Below are 26930 nucleotides of genomic sequence, written 5' to 3'. Positions count from 1 at the left end.
CCAGATTCCGTTCATCTTGAAAAGGCATGAGATGCTCCCCCCAGACTGGGATGCAACTCAGCTTGCACTGGAGGCTGATGTGTCTGCCTAGGGCAGGGCAGATAGAAAGAGGAACTGCCAAGTTTCCTAGACTGACCTTTCTGACCTAACCTGGGCTGACCTTCCCTCCAGTCTAGACTGATACTCTTAGGGATAAGGGCCTCATTTCCTTCTTTCTTCTTCAACCTCACTTTGAGAGAGGAGACATCTTTTGTGTTTCTCCTGCTGAGATGCAAGAGCAAACATGGAGAACAAGAGAGAGAAAAGGAGGACCATTTCTCTCTGTGGACTTTTTGCACCTCTTGTAAGAGCCAAGCATGTGGGAGAGAAGTCACACCTTTCTTTCCAGAGCTCTCCATGGGGACAACCACAAGGAATGGGTAGCTAGAAAAGTGTTGTAATGCCCTTCAATCCTACACTGCTTCCAGGACCCAGTTGCTGGATGCTGTCCCAGTGGACAGTCCTCTACCTAGGCAGTTGAAAAATAGACAGAATTACAGTGGTACCTCGGGTTACAAACACCTCGGGTTACAAACACTTTGGGTTACAGACTCCACTAACCTCGAAGTAGTACCTCGGGTTAAGAACGTTGACCCAGGATGAGAACAGAAATTGTGCGGCGGTGGTGCAGTGGCAGCAGGAGGCTCCATTAGGCAAAGTGGTACCTCAGGTTAAGAACAGTTTCAGGTTAAGAATGGACCTCCGGAACAAATTAAGTTTGTAACCAGAGGTACCACTGTACCAGTTGAAGAACCCTCTATCCTCTATTCCTCTTGCTGCTGCTGCAATAGCATCTCAGAAAAAATAATATGAACCCCCTTTCTTCCTTTCTTTCTTGGGGACTGAAGCACCTTAAGACTAAAAGAACCTCATTCACTGTTAAACCAGTATTTGACTTGCAGAGGTTTAATTCAAGTTTGTGTTCAAGTCAGTTAAGATATTGGGGTGAATCCTAGATCACTGAAAAGAATCTCTCTGTTTTCAAGTTCAACCCCTTCCTTTTTGGAAATTCTTAAATTGCTTTTGCTTGCAATGCTTGTTGGAATAACTGGACATGAGAAGGGGTTGCTTTCCTTCAGAAGTGCAAATCACCCCATGGATGTGAAAGATTAGCCATTCCAGTTGCTTTGCTAACAGCCCAGTGCCCCAACTATATCTGTGATTAATGTATGTCAGTTCAGTAATGTTTGTTAGTCTATGAGTCATCCGTCTGTTGGTGTTAGTTGTCAAGCATTGCTGGAGTTTATCTGGAGCAATGGAGATACTTTGTAATTGTATGTATCGATATATATATATCTGTATCTCCAAAAGCCTACAAGTTGTATATATCCACGTCCAGAACAGTTTTACTAAGCCTTATCTTCTGCAACAGTAAAAACTATTTGGACCTTAACCTGCTTCCATGTGGTTACTGGAGCTGGGAGCAACTTTTTAAATATTTATATTTTATTAGGGTGATTTCAATCAAAAGAAATATAGTGATAGAGAAAAAAGGAAGAGTGAGAGGGACAAAAACAACAACAAAGATACATACATATAAAAGTGGGAATTTGGAGGGGGGAAGCAATATACAATTTTCCCATACATTCTTATATAAATTGGCATAGTGTTATTGTCCTAGTGCTTATGTAAATATTAATAGCCTACTGCATTTTGTATAAACTCATTCCAAATGTTATCGTATTTATCCATCTTTATTTATGCACCTGTCAGCAGTCTGTTCATAAATTGTCAGTGATGTCATATCGTCAGTCCATTGATTGAATGGTATCAAAACTTCATTTTTCCAATTCCTCAATCTCTTGGCCATCTTTCGGGCACAGAAAATCCATTTCCATTGTCCCTTTGACAATTTCCATACAGCAGGTATATAGTTCAATAAAATATTATCCACTGAAAGATTTAACTTTTTCTGTATAGTCATAGTTACACAGTCCAGCATTTTCTCCTAGAACTTGTTAAGTAAAGAGCACTGTACAAACATGTGTTTCAGAGAGGCATTGTCCTTGCCACATCTCCAACACTTAGCTATCTTAGCTACCCCTTTTTTATACAATTGTAAAGGAGTCCAATAAACTCTAAATATTATTTTCTGATGTATTAGCCTTAATTTTAAATCTAATGACACCTTGGGTATTGAAGCTAAAACATTTTAAAACATTTTCCCACTGTCTGAGTAATACTGAAAATTCCAATTCTTTATTCCAATCATCTCTTGCAGTCTGCATATTGAATTTGTGTATTGTTAATAGATACAGTGGTACCTCGCAAGACGAACGCCTCGCAAGACGGAAAACCCACTAGACGAAAGGGTTTTCCGTTTTGGAGGCGCTTCGCAAGACGAATTTCCCTATGGGCTTGCTTCACAAGACGACAGCCCATAGGGAAATATCCGGGACAGCGGGGAAGCGCAGCGCCTCTTCCCCACTGTCCTCGGACCTCCTCCGAAGCCGGGCGGGGGGGCGGGAACGCCTCCTCCCGCCGCCGCCGGGCTTCGGAACGCTGCTCCAAAGCCGGGTGGGGGGGCGGGAACACCTTCTGAAGGCGGGCGGGGGGCGAAAGTCTTTGTCCCCCCTGCCTGCCTTCCCAGGGGCTTTTAAATCGCCCCGGACAGCGGAGAAGTCCTCCGCTGTCCCGGGGCGATTTTAAAATGCCGCCTGCCAGCATTTTAAGATCGCCCGGACAGCGGAGAAGTCCTCTGCTGTCCCGGGGTTTTTTAAAATGCTGGGGGTGGGAAGAAAAGCCCTTGTCCCCCCCCCCAGCCTTCAGAAGAGGTCCGGGGACAGACTGTCCCCGGACCTGGTCTGAAGGCGGTTTCCCTAGGAACGCATTAATTGATTTTCAATGCATTCCTATGGGAAACCGTGCATCGCAAGACGAAAAACTCGCAAGACGAAGAGACTTGCGGAACGAATTAATTTCGTCTTGCGAGGCACCACTGTATCTATAAAAAGTAATTGCTGGCTTTTTATTTTTGAATAGTTGTCCAATTTCTCCAATATTTCAGGTGTCTCAGAAGCTGAAAGGGGCGATGGCTCAAACACACGTTAGGAGATGTTGTACTTGAAGATATTGTCATTGAGCTGCATCTGATAGGTGATATTTTTGTCTTAAAAAAGCAAAAGCATAAAATTCATCTTCCTCATCTATCAGTTGGTCCAATGTCAGTACACCTTCTTCCATCCAATTTTTCCATATCACCATCTTTTTTTTGCAATTCTTAGTGTGGGGTTTCCCCACAGACTAAGTTTAGCATGTAAAAATGGAACAAATTTGTTTTTATTAGCCAATGTATTCCATATTCTTCTGTGATCCCCTGACATTTCATATATTTTAATCCTAGTATTGTCCAACCAACCAAAGGTGCTACGTACATATACTCTAGCGTTGCCCACATTGGAAAACTATGGCCAACAGTGGAATTCCAATATTTAGTACTTGACAGTAGGTAAACATAATTATATAATTCCAAATTTGGGATTTCGAAACAGCCTTCTTTAATTTGTAGCTGCATTCTCTGCAAGGATATTCTTGTTGCTGCTGAGCCCCAAAGGCATTTCAATGAACAATGAGTTTATCTTTTGAAAATATGATCCAGATATAAAAACTGGAAGTCTTATCAAGATATAAATGAATCTGGGAATAATATTCATTTTGAGAGCATTTGCCCAAAGGGTAAGGTTCAATGACTCCCACCTATCGATATCGGAAGAAGCCTCTTTTATTACCGTATTTTTCGCACCATAGGACGCACTTTTTCCCTCCTAAAAAGCAAGGGAAAATGTGTGTGCGTCCTATGGAGCGAATGCAGGGGGGGAGGCAGGCGGGAAAAGCCCCCAAGAGCCGCCCACAAGCTCCGTGCGCTCTTGCGGGCTTTTCCCCAAGAGGGAGAAGGGACTGACTGGCCGCATCAGTCCCTTCTCCCACCTCCCAGGATAGCCAGGAGAAGCTGTGCAGCCCCTTTAAAGAGTTCACGGCTTCTGCGGGCTTTTGCGAGAGGTGAGGGAATCCCCCCACCTCCCAGGAAAGCCAGGAGAAACCGTGCAGCCCTTTTAAAGTGCGTGCGGCTTCTGCCGGTTTTGCGGGAGGTGGGGGAATTCCCCCACCTCCCAGAAAAGCCAGGAAAGCCCTGCGCAGCGTCTCCCGGCAAGGAGACGCTGCGCGGGGCTAAAGGGGAAGGCAAAACAGCGAGCGGGATCCACCCCACTCGCTGCCTTGCCTTCTTCCATAGCTGCGCGCAACCCCTCCGCAAGGAGACGCTGCACGGGGCTATGGCTTCTTTAGCCCTGCGCAGCGTCTCCCGGCAAGGAGAGGCTGCATGGGGCTAAAGGGGAAGCCAAAACTTGGCTTGCTCCATAGCTGCGCGCAACCCCTCCGGCAGGGAGAGGTTGTGCACACCCTGTACGCTGCACTTTGGGGCTGGGGGGGGAAAGATTTTTTTCTTGATTTCCCCCCCTAAAAACTGGGTGCGCCCTATGGTCCGGTGCGCCCTATGGTGCGAAAAATACGGTAATTTATTCATATGAACTGTAACTAACTGTGTTTCATCTCTTGACATTAACATACCTAAATATTTAATAGATTTGGAACAAGCCTTAAATTGTTATTCCTTGAATGAGTGTGCAAACTGGGAGCAACTTCACTGTAAGTGTACCTCACCTGAGATTCCCAACATCTGTCATGGCATTTGTAAACACAGAATAGTTGCTTCATCACAAAAGCAAAGTGACTCTGAAGGCTCAAGAGGTTCAGACACCATGTAACCCAAGCTCAGAACCTCAGGCAAATTACTTTGGTGCTGGTATCCTGACAGGGAGAAGAAAACAACACCCTGATAGCACATTCAGCACCATCCTCTTGCTGACACTCAACAGCAATAGCCACTGGCATCTCCCATATCAGCAGCAGAGAACGTGTACAGCCAGTGTACCCCAAGCACCAACCGGGCAGGGGGAGAGAATGCAACAAAGCAGCAGCTGCCATCTCAGTTACTCTTAGAACTGAAGTCCTCCCTGACACTGTGTGGATCAGGTATCTGCCTTTTAATATTTTAGGCTATTTTCAAATTAGAGCATGCATGCTTAGGCTTTCCAGCTTGACTGCAACATTATCAGCTGCCAGGGAGCGCACTAAAATTCTCTCTTGTGCATAGGATAACAGGCGAAATGGAGCCTTCCTTCCTGGCCCATTTGCCTCACATCAAACACCAGAGGCAGAACCTCAAGCAAAGGAGAAGACGCATGCGGCCTTTGCTCTCACATACCAAAAGCTGTGGCCAACGTGGCAGAGTCCAGTCTCCAGGGTGACTACACATTTTGGTGGCTAAGAAATCCACATGCTCTGGAAAAATAGGGACAAGCCATTTTGAGCCTTGGAATAAAAACACCAGATTTCAACCCCATGGCACAATTGCCATGGGGTTAGCTAGCCACTGCACTAATAGGCAGGTCTGGGGAGCAGGAGCAGAAGAAACAGTGCTAAGGCCCACTATTCAACTCCTCTCAAAAGCTGAGACATCAAATGCTTTTCTGGCTGTAAACAAGAAGAAGAAGAAGAAGAAGAAGAAGAAGAAGAAGAAGAGAAGGAGGAGGAGGAGTTTGGATTTGATATCCCGCTTTATCTCTAGCCTAAGGAGTTTCAAAGCGGCTAACATTCTCCTTTCCCTTCCTGCCCCACAACCAACACTCTGTGAGGTGAGTGGGGCTGAGAGACTTCAGAGAAGTGTGACTGGCCCAAGGTCACCCAGCAGCTGCAGGTGGAGGAGCGGAGACGCGAACCCGGTTCCCCAGATTACGAGTCCACCGCTCTTAACTACTACACCACACTGGCTCTCTAGACCTGCAGGTCCCATTTCCTTCCTATCCTGCCTAGTCTCTCTGTACAGTGGTACCCCGCAAGACAAATGCCTCGCAAGACGGAAAACCCGCAAGACGAAAGGGTTTTCTGTTTTGGAGGCGCTTCACAAGACGAATTTCCCTATGGGCTTACTTTGCAAGACGAAAGCCCATAGGGAAATCTCCGGGGACCTGTTTTAAATTGCTGGCGGACGGGAGCAAAAACTTTCGCCCACAGCCAGCCTTCAGAAGAGGTCCTGGACCTCTTCTGAAGGCCGGCGGGGGGCAAAAGTCTTTGCTTCCCCCCCCCCGCCTGCCTTCCCGGGACAACGGAGACTTCTCTGCTGTCCCGGGCGATCTTAAAATGCTGGTGGGCGGGAGCGAAGCGTTCGCTGCCGACCCCCAGCATTTTAAAATCTCCCCGGGACAGCGGAGGCTTCGCTCCCGCCCGCCAGCATTTTAAAATCGCCCCGGGACAGCAGGGGCTTTTAAAATGCTGGCGGTCAGCAGCAAAGCCCTCCTGTCCCCGGAGCTTGCGGGGCGGGAGGTGGGAAGAAGGGCTTTTCTTCCCACCACCAGCCTTCAGAACAGCCTTCTGAAGGCTGGCAGTGGGAAGAAAAGCCCTTGTCCCCCCCCCCCAGCCTTCAGAAGAGGTCGGGGGACAGACTGTCCCCGGACCTGGTCTGAAGGCGGTTTCCCTAGGAACGCATTAATTGATTTTCAATGCATTCCTATGGGAAACCGTGCTTCGCAAGACGAAAAACTCGCAAGAAGAAAAAACTTGCGGAACGAATTAATTTCGTCTTGCGAGGCACCACTGTAATTCCTTGACAGTTCAACTTGTCCTCAATAGTATGACAGTGAAAGAACTGAAGAACAAGAGGAAATGAATCAGACTTAGAATCATAGAATCATAGAATCATAGAGTTGGAAGAGACCACAAGGGCCATCGAGTCCAACCCCCTGCCAAGCAGGAAACACCATCAGAGCACTCCTGACATATGGTTGTCAAGCCTCTGCTTAAAGACCTCCAAAGTAGGAGACTCCACCACACTCCTTGGCAGCAAATTCCACTGTCGAACAGCTCTTACTGTCAGGAAGTTCTTCCTAATGTTTAGGTGGAATCTTCTTTCTTGTAGTTTGGATCCATTGCTCCGTGTCCGCTTCTCCGGAGCAGCAGAAAACAACCTTTCTCCCTCCTCTATGTGACATCCTTTTATATATTTGAACATGGCTATCATATCACCCCTTAACCTCCTCTTCTCCAGGCTAAACATGCCCAGCTCCCTTAGCCGTTCCTCATAAGGCATCGTTTCCAGGCCCTTGACCATTTTGGTTGCCCTCCTCTGGACACGTTCCAGTTTGTCAGTGTCCTTCTTGAATTGTGGTGCCCAGAACTGGACACAGTACTCCAGGTGAGGTCTGACCAGAGCAGAATACAGTGGCACTATTACTTCCCTTGATCTAGATGCTATACTCCTATTGATGCAGCCCAAAATTGCATTGGCTTTTTTAGCTGCCGCGTCACACTGTTGGCTCATGGCAAGTTTGTGGTCAACCAAGACTCCTAGATCCTTTTCACATGTACTGCTCTCAAGCCAGGTGTCACCCATCTTGTATTTGTGCCTCTCATTTTTTTTGCCCATGTGCAATACTTTACATTTCTCCCTGTTAAAATTCATCTTGTTTGTTTTTGCCCAGTTCTCTAATCTGTCAAGGTCGTTTTGAAGTGTGATCCTGTCCTCTGGGGTGTTAGCCACCCCTCCCAGTTTGGTGTCATCTGCAAATTTGATCAGGATGCCCTTGAGTCCATCATCCAAGTCGTTGATAAAGATGTTGAATAAGACCGGGCCCAAGACAGAACCCTGTGGCACCCCACTAGTCACTCTTCTCCAGGATGAAGAGGAACCATTGATGAGCACCCTTTGGGTTCGGTCAGTCAGCCAGTTACAAATCCATTGAGTGGTAGCATAGTCAAGACCGCATTTTACCAGCTTCTTTACAAGAATATCATGGGGCACCTTGTCAAATGCCTTGCTGAAATCAAGGTAGGCTACATCCACTGCGTTCCCTTCATCTACCAGGCTTGTAATTCTGTCAAAAAACTTACAGCTCTTCCTCCTCAGAAAGGCATGGTGCCCATGGGGGCCATCCAAAGTCAACTGCCTCACTCAAAGCAAAGACCCCACCCTCCGCAGGAAATCCAAACAGAGGCAGATTTTCTACTGACAAAATTTCAGATGCTTCCAGCTTCTTACCCAAGGAATCCAATTCCTTTGGGAAGTCACTTCCCCAAGAAGTACCGTAGTTATCACCACTAGCTTAGATGTTCTTAAAGGAAGAGTTCCTAGAGTAGAGGCCTACCAACGGCTAGTCACTATTGCAGACAAACACAACCTTTATGTCCATAGGCATTGTAATTCTCAATGCAAATATGCTGATATGTACATATTACTTTCACACTCTGTGGACAGTTGGTTGTAAATGGACCCATGGAAGTGGCAGGGAGGGAGGGAGGCAGCTGCAGTCTCACAAATTATCCGCTATGTTATGTTCTCTCACAAATCTCACGAGATCCACAAATCATTATTGCATTATGGTCTTTAGAACTCTCAGCAGTTTTTAATACTTTAGGGTGGCAAATTCTGGCAAACTGCTTGTGGAATCTTGAAAGAAAGAGTTTTAAAAGTTAAGTTGCCCCCACAGACCAAGTTGGCCAAGTTTCTGTGCTACTTTGGAAATGTCCTGAAAGTATCGGTGCCATCACCTCTGGGATGCCAAATGAAGCTGCTGCATGAAACTGTCCAGAGGTTGGACATACCAGTGTGATAAAACCAACCTCTATTTTTATTTTGCTATCAAACCAGCCGTTGACACTGTGGCCAAGTGAGTGAGGATAAGCCGCTTGTGACAGAGTCCAGACAAGTTGATTAGGATGACAGGGCTGATGGCTGTCTGCCACTTACAGTTTCCTCTCTCCCCACCCAGCACCCACAGGGAAGGTGTTTGCTGTTTAGAAAGACTGCAGGACCCAGGGTTCTTCTAAGTTATAATTACATATTTACAGGAGAATATGCTTGCTGCTGCACGCATATACATCGTGCCATACTAGTGTTGCAGGAATTGCCACAGTCACACATCATCACCACTGCTTCATTAGTCATGGCTGCTATTAACCCTCCATTTCATGGGACACAAATCACATGCTTAGAATTCAGGGAAGACAGTGGCTTTGCCCTTGTTCTGGGTTTTGCAGAAACAGCACCTCACAGCAAAGCCCAACTGGGAAGTGCAAAAAACTACATGTCCCTCTGGGAGGTGGGACAAAGGATTTCTCTCTTGGAAAGGCAGCAGCAGTGCCTCATGCTGCTCCCTCCTGCAAACAACCTTCCCTCCCTGCCACATGCTACCCATAGAGAAAATAAGGGGCCACTGCTTCTCAGGCTCTTCAGGATTTCATAGAAGGCAGGTGTTATGTACTGAAGTTCTCACCCAGCAGCCCGCGTCTTGCTAGGAAGCCAGTTCCAGGGCATCATGAAGAGGCCAGCAGTGATGAGGCATCCTCCAGTGAAGACAATGACATGCACCAGACAAAGTGGGAGTGCAGGAAGTTCCAAAAGAGGTCCAAGGGCCAATCAGAATGTGCCGGCTGCGGAGGCAACCATTCCCGTGCCAAGTGTCAATTCAGAGACACCATCTGTCGGAAGTGTTCCAGAAGGGGCCACATCGCTAAGGTCTGTCGATCGGCTCCGTCTGACACCCCCCCCTCACCGACTTGCAAGTCTAAGTCTTCACTCCAGTCCGCGAAGGAAAGCTGTTTCGCTCTCACCAACTGCCGCTACCCGTCTGGAACCACGATTGGCCAAACCGACTCGCCTACGCGACACAAGCTGAATGTCATGGTGCTCATTGAAGGAGCTCCATGTGACATGGAGATCGACACCGGGTCTGCCCTGTCCATCGTGTCTTGGAGCACCATCAAAAGACTGGTACCCAGAGTGTCCAAAAGGCAACTCGACTCTCACCGCGTACACCTGAGAGACTACCAGGGAAACGACATTCCCGTGGTAGGCGCTGGCCGATTCCAGATCGCCTTCAAGTATTTTTCAGGCCTGCTCCAACTGGTAGTGGTCAAAGGTCAGCGGCCAAGCCTCCTAGGACTAGACTGGTTTGATGCCCTCGGCCTGGAAGTCACCGGCATCAACTGCATCTCTAACACAGAGACTGAGGGTCTGGTCAAAGACTTTGCCAAGGTTTTTGACGGCACTTTGGGGCAATATACAGCTACGCCCATCTCCTTTAGCCTTGATCCACAAGTCGCCCCCATCAAGCTAAAGCCACTCCAGGTTCCCTTTGCTCTCAAGGCTAAGGTGGACGAACAACTGGACAAGCTGACCGTCCAAGGAGTTTTGGAGCCGGTTGACAAGTGGGAAACCCCCATCGTCACGCCTGTCAAGCCGGACGGGTCGGTGAGAATCTACGCTGACTACAAGTGCACGATCAACAAGGCACTTCAGCAGCACGCTTATCTGGTTCCTGTTGTCCAACATCTGCTGCATTCCCTGGGTGAGGGTAAGGTCTTCGCTAAGCTGGACTTTGCCCAAGCCTATCAACAACTGCCCATTGATGATGCCACTGCTGAAGCCCAGACGATCGTCACCCACCGAGGGGCATTCCGTTGCCACCGTTTGCAGTTTGGGGTGAGTGTGGTTCCTGGCATCTTCCAAAGCCTTATGGAGCGTCTCCTGCAAGGGCTTCCGGGCGTGGTGCCATATTTTGATGACGTCTTGGTGTCCGCAGACTCACACCAGCAGCTGTTCGAGCGCCTCCGTGCCGTGCTGACCAGGTTCCAGGAGGCCGGGCTCAAGGTAAAGAGGGAGAAGTACCAGATCGCCGTTCCACAGGTGGAGTTCCTGGGCTATCTTATCGACGCCTCCAGCCTTCACCCGACCACAACCAAGATCTGCGCTATCCAGCAGGCCCCCATCCCAAAGAACAAGACGGAGTTGCAGGCGTTCCTGGGACTGCTGAACTTTTATAACATGTTCCTGCCCCACAAAGCCACGGTGGCTGAACCTCTTCACCGACTCCTCAGCACGAAGACACCTTGGTCCTGGGGTCATCAGGAGACGGCCACCTTCAACGTGGTCAAGGCTCTCCTTTCATCGGACAGTGTGCTGGTACAGGACAGTGAAGCCAGGCTGCTGGTCCTTGCCTGCGACACCTCACCTTTTGGCATCGGCGCTGTCCTTAGCCACTGTTTTCCAGACGGAAGAGAAGCACCGCTTGCCTACTTTTCCAGGACACTATCTCTGACTGAACAGAATTACAGCCAGCTTGACAAGGAGGCACTGGCACTTGTGGCTGGAGTGAAGAGGTTCCATGAATACCTCTATGGCAGGATTTTTGACCTCATCACCGACCACAAGCCACTCCTGGGCCTTGTCACTGGTGATCGTCCAACTCCACCGGTCCTCTCTCCGCGCATGCTGCGATGGACTGTTTTCCTGGCTGCCTACCACTACCGGCTCGTCCATCGCCCGGGGAAATCGATGGGCCATGCCGACGCCCTCAGCCGTTGCCCTCTTCTAGCGTTTGTGGAAGACCCGGCTCCAACTTCATCACTCCTCCTGATTTGAGGATCTTCCTGCAGCGCCTGTGTCGGCTGCCACTGTGGCCTCCGCATCTGCCCAGGATCGCACCATCAGCCGTGTGCTCAACTGGGTGTGGAGGGGGTGGCCACAAGGGCCTTTTGCATCGGAGTTCCAGCCCTTCGCAACCAGACAACATGAACTCTCGGCTCATCGCGGCTGTCTGCTGTGGGGAGACCGCATCGTGATTCCCCAAAGACTCCGTCAACGCGTCCTTGAGGCTCTGCACGTTGGCCACCCAGGAATCGTCAAAATGCCATCACTGCCTGGGTTTCTGCCTGTCAATCATGCCAAGAATCAAGGCCTGCGCCACCGGCAGCTAAGGGACACACCTGGGAGACGCCCAAGGCACCCTGGTCGAGGGTGCACATCGATCTGGCCAGCCCCTTTCACGGCTGGACCTTTATGGTAGTGGTGGACGCCTATTCCAAATGGCTGGAGGTGGCCCTGATGCCCTCCACCACTACCGAGGCCGTCATCCGGGTGCTCCGAGGCCTGTTTGCGACGCATGGGTGTCCTGATGTCCTTGTCTCTGACAACGGACCACAGTTCACATCAGGCACTTTTGAGCGGTACCTTTTGGGACTGGGCATCCGCCATGCCCTAACGGCACCATTTCATCCGTCCAGCAATGGGCAAACAGAGAGAATGGTGCACTCGACAAAAGAGGCACTGGCGCGTCTGGACCGGGGAGACTGGCATGAGCGGGTCGCCGAATACTTGTTCGTACAACACATCACCCCTCATGCGGCCACAGGGCAGAGTCCTGCCAAACTGCTTATGGGCCGCCGCCTCGGGTCCCCGCTCGACCGGCTGCACCCAGACTTTGCCGTGGCCGAACCCCCAGGCTGTGCCAATGCACCACGGTCATTTGTTCCAGGAAACCAGGTATTTGCCCAGAACTTTGTGGGGGACATTCCTTGGATGCCAGCCACAGTAGTGGGAGTCACTGGACCTCGCTCGTACCAGGTGGCACTTGAAGACGGATGCTTGTGGCACCGGCTCATAGACCAGCTTAGGTGCAGGGTTGGGGACTTGGACACTACCGCGGTGCCCCCAACTGCGCTCGTGGCTCTGGAACAGACACTTACAGATGGTGAGGCTCCACCTACACCTCCCTCGCAAACTGCCGGCGTGGAGCCAAACCAAGCCACTTCAGATGGTCTGCCGGACTTACCACAGACTCAGACCACTGCCGTGCCTGACATTCCACCAACTCCACTTGCAGAGGTTCCACCCACAGCAGCAGATCCAGGGGACTTTGTTTCAACGCCACCTAGGGTCGCACCATAGCCTCAGCAAGAATTGGGTGGCAGAGTTTCCAAGCGCCCAACTTATTTAAAGGACTATGTTGTTGGACATGTAACACTGTTGGTCTAAGTATGTGGGGGTATGCGAAATGTAACGGATATGCTTTTGTGCCTAATTGAACCATTACGTGTAGTGCTGTATATAAGGAAATCATTACGATTGTAACTAACGCCTTATCTCGGTGGGGAGTGGTGTTATGTACTGAAGTTCTCACCCTGGGCCAGCAGGGGGATACTGTAGATAGTTATGCAAATGAAGGATCGAAAGTGACGTTCAGTGATTGGATAGTTTTAGAAAGTTGCTACAGTAACGTTGTACTGGAGCTCTATAAAAGCAGGCTGACTGAGCCCTTCAGTTCAGTTCTGTTCTTGCCTCTGAATAAACAAGAGCTGTTTGAAGAATCGCTGTGTCGTCTGATATGTTCACCCACAGCTTAACAGCAGGAGCAGTGAGACATTGATGGCACTTCCTTCTGAAGCCCAACTTGTGGAACAGAAGCCACCTCTCCCTTCTTCATCCTTCTCTTTGTTTGCTGCAAGGAGCTGGACTTAAGAAGGAAAAATAAATAAATAAACTATGAGAAAAGAGGGACATGGTTTCTTCAGCTTCTCATCCATTCTTTGTTTTTTTTTATAAGATTTTTAATTAAGATTTTTACATTACAAAAAAGGGATAAAACAAACAAAAAAAGAAAAAAGAAAAAATACAGCCATTATTTTTCGTTTACTTGTTTCTTGGACCCCCTCATACCTCTCTTTTTTGTATTCCAATTCAATTTATTAGCTCAGCAATTTGTTTCCCTCTTTATCCTACCCAAATCTTTATTCTTAAATTTTTATGATCTTGAAATTTTACTTCTATAAACCCATTTTTTCATATTCTTTTAACCCATTACAGCTAGAAACCTCTTAATTTTAATCCAACATTATTCTAAAGTTCGTTAATTTACAATGTCTCTGTAAATAATCTTTAAATTTCTTCCAATCTTCTTCCACTGACTCTTCCCCCTGATCTCGGATCCTGCCGGTCATTTCCGCCAATTCCATATAGTCCATCACCTTCATCTGCCATTCTTCCAGAGTGGGTAGATCTTGTGTCTTCCAATATTTTGCAATAAGTATTCTTGCTGCTGTTGTGGCATACATAAAGAAAGTTCTGACCTTCTTTAACACCGATTGGTCAACTATGCCCAGAAGAAAGGCCTCTGGTTTCTGTTGTGTATTGAGTCAAAGGATTTTATATCTGTATTATTATTGTCTGTATTTGCATTAGGGTAAAGTAACTGCCTTTTGGTTCCAGAGGGTACAGCTACTATTGGTTCATTTAAGCTGCTGTATTTGGATCCTCTGTCTTATTGGTTCCCTCCAAAAGGCAGGACTGTGATTGCCTGATATTGTTCCCTCCAAAATGTATCCTTTCTTGCTAGTTCCCTGTCCCTATAAATGTAGCTTTCCTCTCCCCAGTCTTTAGTCTTGTTGCTTTAATAAAGAAGTGTTACTAGAGAACTGTCTCCAGCATGTTATATCAAGAGAGCTGAAATCACAAACCCCACGTCACAACAGTTTCTTCAAAATTTAAATACCTTTTTCAGTTCATTATATATTGTCTCCCAGAAAGCCTTAATCCTTGGGCACGTCCACCAAAGGTGAAAGAATGTGCCTTCATTTTCTTTACATTTCCAGCATTTATTATCGGGCAAATGATAAATTTTTGCAAGCTTGACCGGGGTCATGTACCACCTATAAATCATTTTTATAATGTTCTCTCTTAAGGCATTACATGCCGTGAATTTCATACCTGTGGTCCACAACTGTTCCCAGTCAGCAAACATTATGTCATGTTCACCATCTTGTGCCCATTTAATCATAGCAGATTTAACCGTTTCATCCTGAGTATTCCATTTCAACAGCAAGTTATACATCTTTGACAAATTCTTAATTTTGGGTTCTAACAGTTCTGTTTCTAATTTAGATTTTTCCACCTGGAAGCCAATTTTCTTATCCAAGTTATATGCCTCCATTATCTGATAATAATGGAGCCAATCTCGCACTTTATTCTTTAGTTTCTCAAAACTCTGCAATTTTAATCTATCTCCATCTTGTTCCAAAATTTCCCAATATTTCGGCCATTTAGCCTCCATATTGAGCTTTTTCTGAGCTTTCGCTTCCATTGGTGACAGCCACCTTGGGGTTTTATTTTCCAATAAATCTTTGTACCTTATCCAAACATTAAACAATGCTTTCCTAACAATATGGTTTTTAAATGCTTTATGCGCTTTGACCTTATCATACCACAGATACGCATGCCATCCCAATACATTATTAAAACCTTCCAAATCCAAAATGTCTGTGTTCTCAAGAAGCAGCCAGTCCTTCAACCAGCAAAAAGCTGCTGATTCATAATAAAATTTAAGGTCTGGCAGGGCAAATCTGCCTCTTTCCTTTGCATCCGTTAATATTTTAAATTTTATTCTAGGCTTCTTGCCCTGCCAGACAAATCTTGAAATATCTCTCTGCCACTTCTTGAAACAATCCATCTTGTCTACGATTTGCAATGCCTGAAACAAAAACAGCATTCTCAGCAATACATTCATTTTTATAGCTGCGATACGGCCCAACAAAGAAAGTTTCAAATTTGACCATATTTCTAGATCTTTTTTCACTTCGCCGCAGCATTTTTCATAGTTATCTTTAAATAAGTTCCCATTTTTTGCTGTCATATTGATCCCCAGGTATTTAACTTTCTTGACCATTGTTAAACCTGTCATATTCTGAAACCTCTCTCTCTCTGTTTGTGTTAAGTTTTTCTCTAAAGCCTTAGTTTTTGACTTGTTCCGTTTAAACCCAGCAACCTGACCAAATTCTTGAATCAGTTCTAAAACCCTTTTAGCACTAGATTCTGGCTCCTGCAAAGTCAATACTAAGTCATCTGCAAATGCTCTCAGTTTGTACTGTCTATTTCCGACCTGTATACCTTCAACCAACTGGTCCCTTCTAATCATGTTCAGCAAAACCTCCAGGACCGATATAAAAAGCAATGGGGAAATTGGGCAACCTTCTCGTGTCCCTTTTTCTATTTTAAATTCTTCCGTGACCACATTGTTCACAATTAATTTTGCCTTTTGTTCTGAATATATTGCACTTATACCATTTTCAAAACCTTGGCCTACCCCCATACCCTGTAAGTTTTTTTCCATAAAAGTCCAAGAAATATTGTCAAAGGCTTTCTCCGCATCTATGAATATCAAAACTGCCTTAGTATTTATATTCTCTTGCAATTTCTCTATAATGTTAATTATATTTCTCACATTATCAGAGAGATGTCTTCATCCATTCTTTGCAGGATGTAGCAGTGAGGTTCAGTGAGCACTTTTTTCAAAGGTTTAAATTAAGAACATAAGGAAATCCCTGTTGGTTCAGACCAAAGTCCCATCTAGCACAGCCTCCTGTTTCACATTGGCCAAACCAACCCCCACAGGAAGGCCACATTCTGGGCCAGCACTCTCCCCATGAAGGATTCCCAGCAGCTGGTAAGGACCACACCCTACTGCATAATACAGTAGTCTAAGGAGAACTGGCTCTTCGTGGCTCATCCCATGGTGCTGTTGAAGCTCTGCAGGAAAGTAAAGACAAACAGAAGGTGCTTCTCCCTTAAAGCCCTTCAGCACAGCTGATGCAGTATTTTCTACAATAACCTGGACATGGGATTAAAAGGTGGTCCACGCAGTCCTATATAGCTTTCTAGATTACCCAACAAAGATGCCCTTCTTCATAACCATGCTCTTTCTATAGTGTCTACTCGCAAGTATATCTCATTTAGCAAAGATCCATTGTGTTGCTAAGTGAAAGGCTTCTGTTTGCAAATGTTATTGCTTCCTGTTGATCTGGGCTAGGGATTCATGATGAGTACTGTACTTCTGATTTGCTCCTTGAAATTACCCTGATGACACTTTCTCTTCCTGCAGGGGGAGATCTTAAAATTACTCATGTCCTCTATTTTTTATTTGATTTTTTCAATGGTTAAATAGTGGGAAGGGCCATAGCTGGGTGGTAGAATACCAGAAAGACACCCACCTGAAACCTTGGACAGCTGCTAATAGTCAACAATACTGAGCTACAGGGATCAATGGTCTGACTTGGAATGAGGCCGTTTCCTCTGAGTCCTGCAAAGCATTGGAAGTAAAAAGCCTATCTTAGCTACAAATTGATGGGGGGGGAACGCTGAAGGTTTACTCTGAAAATCATGTAGCTGCTCCATAGTAAGTAAGTAAACAAAAGATGGCAAATCCAGAGAAAAAGCACCCAAATGAAAAAAGCACTTTGGAATGAAAACACCCAGGCACTTGCTGTTCCATGCACACGTGCACATGGTATCACCCCCGTCAAATGTTCACTATATGCTTCAACCTAAACCAGATCATGATGATTATGTAATCTCTGGAACTTCACAAAAAAATCTTAAGGGAAAATCTAAAAATGCTTCTACTTGCTCTCTTCATACTCCACACCAAGCTTAGCTATTCACTGTGGTACTGTTTTCAGTGGTACAAATTTCTGCACAATTAGCCACATTACCCATGTTGCAGCCAAAACAAAAAGTTCTGTAGCATCTTAAACCACAAACACCATAAGCTTTCAAAGAGCACTTCATTTTAAGTATCTGAGAAACTGCTAATGTTTTTGTCATTCAAAATCAATGGAGCAAACTAAGGGAAGAAGTGATGGTGTGCTATAAAAAGGAAAGCAAAAAGAAAGAAACCAGACTGCAATCAGTCCAACTTTCTGGGCTGCTCATAAAGGGAACATAGGAAACAAAATCCAACCCAGAAAGCAAAACTCGGCCTCTAACAAGCAGCCAGTGCAGGAAGCAGCAACAACATGATGCCCCAGAGACAGCCTGCCAGCAGCCAGACAGAAGCCCAGTGTTCTTTCCAGAGAGGAAAGTGAGCTGGTCATGAAGCAGAGAAATGTTTCCTACTGTACGGAATGCAACAGTTCAGAAAGTAAAAAGATGACAGCCTGCTTTATTTCTTCCAACTTCCCTGCCTTCATGGCTGGAAGACACAGCAGGCAACTTAGTGGGAAAGGAAGGGGGGAAGCCAGCATCTGGGACGTAGCCAAGGGTCAGGGGTATCTATATGCAGTTGTTAATTCCACACACGGGATTAAGCTCGACCATATCCACTGCATGCATTTCCAAAGAGGTGGCAGTTCCACGGATGTCATTCTTTCCCCTGCTGCTACACAGCAGCTGGCGGGGCGTATGCATTCAGAGGCATGTGGTGGCTGGTGGGCTGTGACGACAGTTTCCAGCAGCTCAGCTACAGAAGAGAGAGCTTGTTCCAAGCTCCTCTAGAGGAAGGCCAAGACCTCTCCAAATCTGCAAAAGGTGCACCTGTGGTCTGAGAGCCAGGGAGTTTTGATATTGGTCTTGGGGTCCTTCCCAACTGTGCAGGCAGCCCTTGCAGCAAGGCATGCAATATCAGGAAGGCCTGCGAAGGGCAGCATGGCCCAGGAAAGAAACTGTAGGCAGCGGCAGCAGCCTCAGAGGGTTTTCATAGTTTGGTGGGAAGAAGACACTCTGAGGAGAAGCATTGGGGGAAAGAGGGCAGGCACTTAGCCTAGGCCCTCTATAGTAAAAGGGGATAATTATATCATATTGAAGGAAATCATTTCCTGTCCCTAACCTAACACCCAGTGTTAGGATCTGGGATAGGAATGTTAGGAGCCGTGGGGCTCCTGGGACCTAGATTGTGGTCTGTCTAAAAGTAAAATGTCTAGGCACTCCCCCCTCCCCCCCCACTTTTATTTTTGCTGCCTTGCTACCAGATCAGGAAGCCCTGTAACAACAACAACCAAAAAATCTGCTGGGTGAATTGGTGGTCTGCAGGGTAGCATGGGAGCAAAAGATGCATCTCTTGCTGCGGCACTGCTGGGCAGATTAGGTGTTTGGCAGGGCTAGTGCTACAGAAAAGGATGTGTGTCTTTTGCTGCCGCTGGGCCAGCAGACCAGCTGACTGCAGCCAGACAGGTGGAGGCGCTAGGTGCCAAGGGCTGCTCCTGGACATCTCCATCTAGTTGCGAAAGGCGGATTGCCAGTCGCAAAAAGGAATGCCCTTTTCCATGCCAAAGCAGAAGGAAGCCTCACCCTGCAGTTGTAGGTTAGCCCTGCTTTATAACTTTGCAAATGCATAACTGCATTCTCCACTGTCTTTAAATTAGTCAGTTTCTGTTTTGTGGGTGGGAGCTTTAATTAGAGGTTTCATTTCACTCTCAATGTGGGTGATCTAATATTTTATGCCTTTCAACTAACTGTCCAAATATTCATTTCTCAAATTCAGAGTATTTATGAACCAAACACTGTAAACATTTAATTTCCATCCCACTTTCCACTTTCCATCAGCCCTTGTTTTTGCAAAGGTACATTTTAATCAAAAGACCCACTTCGTTCCTATAAGCCTCAGAAAAACCCTCTTCAGGAATCTGCCTGATCGCACAAGGGTGAAAACCCCCATAGAGAGCACAGGGGGACGTACAAGTTCTAACACTCAGGATCTCACCTCCTCAAATTTGCTTCTCTCCAATTATGGTCCAAACTGTATACAATGCAAGCTCGTTCTGGAAATCTGTACTACAAAATGAGAAACTTTGATTTATCCATGCTAATCTTTGTTAGGGATTTGAAACTAATACATTGCCTTGATTAAAAAATCAACTCATTCTGGTTAAAACTCTTTCCCCAATGCAAATTCCTGCTCCAAAAGTGACCTTTCTCTCTTCTCTTTTAAAAATTAAACCTAAGTTATCTTACACTTGTTCTGCATTACAGGTAGTTGGCCTCAGGATGTTTTTCATACAGTGATTAGCTCCTGCTCTTTGCAGCTCACCTTCAGCCACAACTATCTCTCTGCTACCAAGTGACCTAGTTGTTTCTGTGCGAATGAGCCTGGCAATCTTTAAATGGGTACAGTTTGGTTTGACAATTATTTCCCCTCTGTGAATATGACTGTGCGCTCCATCTGCTCCTCCTTCATCTTTGTCAGGTTAAGCAGACTAGAGAGTTGTTTTCCGTTTCACTTTCCTTGTACAGTGGTACCTCGGGTTAAGAACTTTATCTGTTCCGGAGGTCCGTTCTTAACCTGAAACTGTTCTTAACCTGAGGTACCACTTTAGCTAATGGGACCTCCCGCCGCCACTCTGCCGCCACCGCGCAATTTCTGTTCTCATCCAGAAGCAAAGTTCTTAACCCGAGGTACTATTTCTGGGTTAGCAGAGTCTGTAACCTGAAGCATCTGTAACCTGAAGCGTCTGTAACCTGAGGTACCACATGAGGTACATGAGTCCTCAGTACTCTATGCAATAACCCCCATTTTCCTCCTTTCTTAATGAAAACGGCACAGCACAACACAGCACCCCCAAGCAGTAAATTTTCAGCCACTCTTTGACAAAAATGTGCTTGACAGAATTTATTTTAAAATGAACAGAAATGTGAAACAGGATCCTTGATGGGACAATAAGAAGAACAAGTCTTTTGCCTATTGTGTTCACACCTGTCTGTCTTGAAAGACAACGGAGTGTAGTGAATGAATAATAAAACAATCCAGAAAGTCTCTCATGAACCATAGCTTCCCATACGCTCCAAACTGGGAAACTATAGTCATCAGCTTTGGAACAAGCCAGAATATTAAACTACTATTTGAAGTGGTTCATGATTAATTAGAGTTTTCCTCATCTGATTGTTCACTCCGTCAAGGGAGTTGTGACGGAGCTGAGTTAACAGGCAAAAGGCTTGTTCATATCTTGCTTTATTAAGGAGAAATAGGATCCTCCTAATCAGACTCTATGAGTTGAGATTCAATAAAGAGTGGTGCAAATAGTTCCTAAAGCAAAATGAAGGCATTGAGAAGGAATAAGGCAAACCTAGAAGTTGGCAAGGGTTGTACAAGTTCACTCATACTTGATTCCCAGGTCTTTTGCCAAACCCCCTGTTATGTCCCGAGCTACTGTGAGAGCTAATAATTCTCCCTCAGTCCACAAAAGAGAAAATGGAAATCAAACTCCTCCTGTTTTTTTCAGGGAGGCATCAACAACAAGCAATAGGAACCTACATTTCAGAAACTGTCATTGCAATTCACATCCTGGAGAAAAAATACACCCATGGCAGATTCAAGACTAGTGTAATTCAGGTTCAAGACAACTTTCTCAAATCTCTCCTCCTTCTCAAATCTCAAATCTCTCCTTCATCCAGTTCAAACTGTGAAAAAGGGAGAGATCCACTGTTTTGCTCCCAACCTTTCCTCAAACAGTGATCCACACATTCATTTGTTCTAACAGTCAAGATAGGTAGTTAAGAGAAAACCAACATTCAGGAACTCGTTGCTTATCAGCTTGCCAGGCTTTTCAGAGACAAACTTATTTGCTACATATTTAATTATATTCCCATTTTTTAAAAAAATTAACTTTCAGGGTTTGTAATAAACAAAGCTTGGAAGAGATGATAGCAGCTGGACGGGAAGTCAAAAGGCATATGCAGTCTGCAGGACATCCTCCATAGAGTCCAATGGGTAAAGAAGAAGCACTAGCTTCCAAACTTAGTCTCTCACTCCTGGATACAATACATACAACTAAGAACTTTTGTAGGCAGGCTTTGCAACCCCAGTTCTGTGATTCATTCACAAGCAATGCGCTCACAGATGACGTTTTTGCACCCAAACTAATCAATAACACAAAGGTATGTCTTCTCAGCTTTATGAACTACTGACACAAAGAAGGGCTCATCCATATCTTGTAGAGCCATGTGGGAACCCAGGTTGATGAAGACACATGGAACAGGCTATGGGTTAACCCACCGCTCAAATCTATATTGGCCAAAACACAGGAGATGACACTAAAAACAATATTTTGATGGCACAGCACACCCCTTTGTTTGCACAAGATTGACTCCCCTTCTATCACCATCAGCTGGTGAGGCTGTTCCAAGCTGGACACCACCATTCATATGTGGTGGACCTGTGCAAAGATCACCCACTTTGGGGAAGAGATATTTGCCACCCTCCTCCATCTCCAGACACGAGCTGCCACCTTTCCCAACAGTGACTCTCCTGTCAAACATCAATTATAGACTGCATACCAACTCCTACCAAAACATTCCTGGCCTAGCAGCGGCCAGATCATAACTAGCAGCCCACTAGACATCAGTGCACTGTCATACAACATATGGCTGAACAGATTATGGCAGATACATAGTCCAGTCAGAAAAACTGACCGGCATTTTTGAGTCATGAGAGGCACTACCCAAAAGACTTGTTCTATGCTACATGGCATCCATTTGTAGAATTCATTAATAGTAGAGCTTCCTGCAGCCAATCAGAAGCTGCACCTTGGTTTCCAAATGTTTTGGAAGTTGAACGGACTTCCAGAACGAATTCTGTTCGACTTCCAAGGTACAACTGTACACATGACCTAAGTAATTCCAAACACAATACAGTGGTACCTCAGGTTACATACGCTTCAGTTTACAGACTCTGCTAACCCAGAAATAGTGCTTCAGGTTAAGAACTTTGCTTCAGGATAAGAACAGAAATTGTGCTCCGGTGGCACAGCGGTAGCAGGAGGTCCCATTAGCTAAAGTGCTGCTTCAGGTTAAGAACAGTTTCAGGTTCAGAACGGACCTCTGGAATTAATTAAGTACTTAACCCGAGGTCCCACTGTAGTGATTTCTACAGCTAAGAGCGAGAGCCAGGCACAATACTGTATAAGAATTCATTGTCGCATAGAATCATAGAACCTTGTTGATGCATTTCATTAGTAAAAGCACAAGTCCATGTGGGAATAAATCTTTCAGGAAATATCTCTAAAGAAGGGACAACAGAAACCATTTCTGAGGACCCATTGGTAGGCGGAGGCCTGGGCCCCAAACAGGAGAACTATCACATGCAAATATAAGGGAAAATGTTAAGAAATGCATGGGGTTAAAAGCGGGTCCTGGGTCTGAAGATACCTGTCTTATTGTACCAGGAACAACTTGTATGTTTGTGTGCTCCCTATTCACCTCACCATCTTCCTCTGCTCACACATCCAGCTTCAGCAAAGCTTTTCTTGTTTAAAGCACTGCTTCCAGAAACATCTGAACTGAGATACTGGGATCTGAGTACTACCAACAAACCAGGATATCAAACTGCATCTCCAAGAGTGGAGCCGGGGGGAAGGAGACAACCAGACGAAGAAAAATGGAAATTATTATTGGATGGAACCCTCCGGAGAGCCACTTCCTTATAATCCAACAATAGACAAGGAACTGCGTAAGTACAAACAAGAACAAAAAGATCTGCAGAAGGGGCCTAGAAGGGACTTAAGGGCCTCGGACATTAGAACTCCAGATTGATGGACTAAGTAAATGACAGAAAGGACTGATACGACCTGAAACCAGACGAAGGGACGTTGGATGAAAATTAGAAATATGAAGGAATTTATTTTATTTTTTTATGTTAATCAGTGTAAAATTATTGAAATTTGAGGGTTTTATCGGAAAGGAACTAAATTGGCTTTAGTAGAAATGTTTTCAAGGAGAAATGTAGGAATGTGGTGTGTTTCTGAAATTTTAAGACTTTCAATATAAGATAAGGATAAATGGAATAAGGTAAACTGAATAATAGATTATGCTAAAAGAGGGAAAGTCTATGTTGATTAATAAATAAGATAGAGCGTGAAGATTAACTATTTAAATTAAAATTGAGAAATATGGGAAGAATTTGCTGAAATAACGAACTAAATTAGAATACAAAAAGGGAGGTGTGAGGAGGTCCAAGAATTAAGCAAATGAAAACTGTAATTTGAGACTGGTATATTTTTTATTTTTTATTTTTATTTTTCTATTTCTTTCTTTACTGTTTTCCTTTTTGGGTTAGGGTTGGGCTTTTTCATATGTATTGATGAAACTCTGAATAAATATCATTTGGAAAAGAAAAAAAACAGCATCTCCAAGATCACTCAGACCAGTTTCCCAGTTTGGATAGCAAGAGAAACTATGACTTAAGAAACCAGGAAAGCTCTGTCAAAGCTGGGAGTGCAATGAAGACCACATGGCTAATTCCTGGTCCAGTATAGTTCTGCCTAAACCAGGCCAGTAACTGGTCAAGTATCTTTCCTGAGAAATTCATTCAGGTTTTCAGTTCTGACTTTAATGCTTCCCATGCATATTTCTCACAGGAGTCATTAAAAAAAAAGATTGTCTCTCTCATATCATGCTCAAGAGAACAGAACTCCCCCAGAGAGCAGAAGAAAGAATATGTGTTATTCCCATCACAAACATGATCCCAAGGAAAGGGGTAATGAGTTTTTTCACCCCCACTCAAATGTCTTTAAATAGAAAACAACGAATTTGTCTTCCTTTGTGTGTTTACTTGCAGATGGTGGGAGAGAAACAAGCACACTGGCTTATGCATAACTCCTTAACAGAAACAAGCAGGAAGATACCATTGTGATGTCATGCTTTACAGAGCCTCAACCAATTCCAGGAAGGAAAAGCGAACAATGCACAGCAAATCATCAGAATGGAATTGATGCCCGACTGGGTGTAACAAGGGAATGCTGCACCCTAATTCCATTAGAAAGTGATCTGGTGAGCGCTTGGGTCCCCTAAAGGCAGTCTAATTTAAAACAGCAATTCCCAGAACAAAAGCTGTCCAGACAGAGAACAGAATCTGGCCGGGCCATTATGCAGTGGCTACAAACCACATTTTGAACCATCTGCTGCTGAACAAGAGGCCATAACGTTCCCTTGACAAAGGCAAGAAAGTGGCAGTAAAAGAGGACTTGCCTGCATTCTTCGTGCCTCCTTTGACTGACTGAACTAAACAAACCAACACCCAAGATTTAATAAAAAAATTCCTTCCAGTAGCACCTTAAAGACTAACTAAGTTAGTTCTTGGTATGAGCTTTCGTGTGCATGCACACTTCTTCAGATACACTGATATCTGAAGATACACTGTGTATCTGAAGAAGTGTGCATGCACACGAAAGCTCATACCAAGAACTAACTTAGTTGGTCTTTAAGGTGCTACTGGAAGGAATTTTTTTATTTTGACTATGGCAGACCAACACGGCTACCTATGGCAGACCAACACGGCTACCTATCTGTAACTGGACCCAAGATTTAGAAATTGCCTTTCTGAGGTGTTCAGCACTCGCTTAATTTAACACATGAAAACAGTCAAGCTGCCAAGTTAAGGACCCTAAAATGATGTCCAGAAACCCATCACGTGGTGGCTCATGAACTGCCCGGGTCTCACTTATTCACCTTCATTCTGTATTAATGGCATTTGGGGCAGAGAATATGATATTCTGGTCATCCTGGAAGCAGAGCTGTAGCTAGGTGATCTTGCGCCTCTGGCAGAACCGTCCAGATTGCACCCTCTAGCCATGGACAAATGAGCTCTTCTTGCCGCCTCTTCTCCACCCCCCCCTCCACCCATTCAATTCACCCTCTATGTAAAACCATTTCTTATGAGGCAATAATCAATATTTATATTTATGGACATATTTTTAGCCAATTTTGTGCCCCCCAATCGCCGGCGCCCCTGGCGGGGCCCACCTTGCCACCCCCTAGCTATGGTCCTGCCTGGACATTGGATTTCCAAACTCTCGTGCAATATACAAAATTAATGTGTGGTTCTATGCATGGGGAGCCCCACTGCATCCCACTGAAGCTCCAGTTATCTCTGTCCTGCTCTTGGCCACAGAGGTTCTAAAGAAGGATGCAGGATGCCTCTCAATTCCTTGACCTCAGGCACCTGCACTGCATGCCTAGAAACAGCTTCCAATAACAACAAAAAATGGGAACGAGCCAGTAGCAGCCGCTCACTGCAAGCCTATGGTATGCTAAGTGGGATGGGGTGAAGCCGGGGAGTGGCTCCACTTTTCTACAACCGCCAACACACTCGACACGCTCTTAGCAAACGGTTTCACCCAACTCTCTCTCTCTCTCTCTCTCACACACCCACCGGCCTGTTCTTGCTGCTCATTTTTAATTGACCATTTTGTTTAGGAGACATCTGCATGATTAGCCCTGTGCTCAAAAGAGGAGCGGGTAACCTAGCAACAATCTGAGTTCTGTAAGAATGAAGAAGACACGTCCACTGTTTTCTTTCAGTAGGAGAGGGAATCTGGCAGGAATGAATGCGCCGGGTGGGAAAGTGAATTTTTGACAAGGAGAAATGATTGGAGGAGGAGGAGGCCTGCGAGAGCAAAGGATTCGATAACGAGAAAGTATTTTCCGTACATTTGGACCAGTGGAGCGGCTTGAGGTTTGGCTGTTGCAGAAGAGCATCCCATCCGGTCCCGGCAGATCCCCAGAGCGGCCGCCTATCTGCTTCTGGGCACTGGCAAGGCGGGCCCGCTGCTCCGCGCTAGACTGCCTCTGCAGAGGGAGGCTCCATCGAGCCCAGAAGCAGCTTCTTCGGGCCCGGGGGCAAGAAGAGGATGGCGCGGCCAGGGGACCGCGCACGCCCGAGGAGCCACCGAAGGCGTGGCTAAGCGCAAAGCTCGCCAAGGCGCCGCCCGCCGGCTTCCTCTGCTTTGTCCCCGCCCGGGCATGGCCTCTGAGCATGGGCAGAGCGCCCGGGCGCGGCAGCCAGTATCTTCGCTCTGGCGGGCGCGTCTTGGGGAGGGATGGAGGCGAGGAAGGAGCCACTCACCGAAGTAGACGGTCTTGTCGCACTTGGGGCACTTGGATGCCATGGCGTGCGCGAGGCGGACGAGCGACAGAGTGGAGCGTCTCCGGCGCCGCCGCCCGCCCGCCCGCCGCGCCCCGCCTCCGCCCGCGCCCATTGGCTGCGCGCTCCGCCCGGACCGAGAGGGGGCGGGGCCCGTGGCGCGGGCGGGCGGGGAGCGCCCCCCCCACCCAGCAGCCGGAGGGACGGGCGGGGCGGGGCGGGGCAGGGCGGCGGCTGCGCTGGGCGCCGCTTCCCGCGGGGCGCGCCTCTCCGGGAAGAGCCCCCCCCCCCCGGAGAAGCCGGCGAAGGAGAGGCAGGCGGCGGTGCCCTTCCCTCGCCCGGGGCTGGTTCCCTCTTCCATGGGACAGCCCTCGAGGTTATCCT

The 26930-nt window shown here is 46.4% G+C and overlaps 1 protein-coding gene and 1 long non-coding RNA gene across 4 annotated transcripts in view; both read right to left on the bottom strand.

Moving 5' to 3' along the window:
• CRIP2 (cysteine rich protein 2) overlaps nt 1–26640 on the bottom strand; it is a 49398-nt gene extending 22758 nt beyond the window's left edge. Inside the window, exon 1 of one of the 3 annotated variants that reach the window (XM_082226695.1) lies at nt 26529–26640. In XM_082226695.1, the coding sequence (XP_082082821.1) occupies nt 26529–26571 (43 nt within the window). In that variant the 5' untranslated portion in view covers nt 26572–26640. Of the gene's footprint in view, nt 1–376; nt 414–1745; nt 1780–26528 lie in introns of those variants that run through there. The other 2 variants (XM_082226697.1, XM_082226696.1) reach the window with 2 other exon arrangements.
• LOC309534513 lies at nt 4550–6776 on the bottom strand. The gene is made up of 2 exons (XR_014220768.1): nt 6689–6776; nt 4550–5913 (listed from the first exon to the last, which is right to left on the bottom strand). It is a non-coding gene; the product is annotated as an uncharacterized lncRNA (long non-coding RNA).
• Nucleotides 26641–26930: the final 290 nt, after the last annotated feature.

The sequence above is a fragment of the Podarcis vaucheri genome (genome assembly GCF_965113315.1).
Source record: "Podarcis vaucheri genome assembly, chromosome: 6".
NCBI classification, from domain to species: domain Eukaryota; kingdom Metazoa; phylum Chordata; class Lepidosauria; order Squamata; family Lacertidae; genus Podarcis; species Podarcis vaucheri.
The sequence above is the reverse complement of the archived record's forward strand: the minus strand, read 5'-3'. Positions and strand labels throughout refer to the sequence as shown.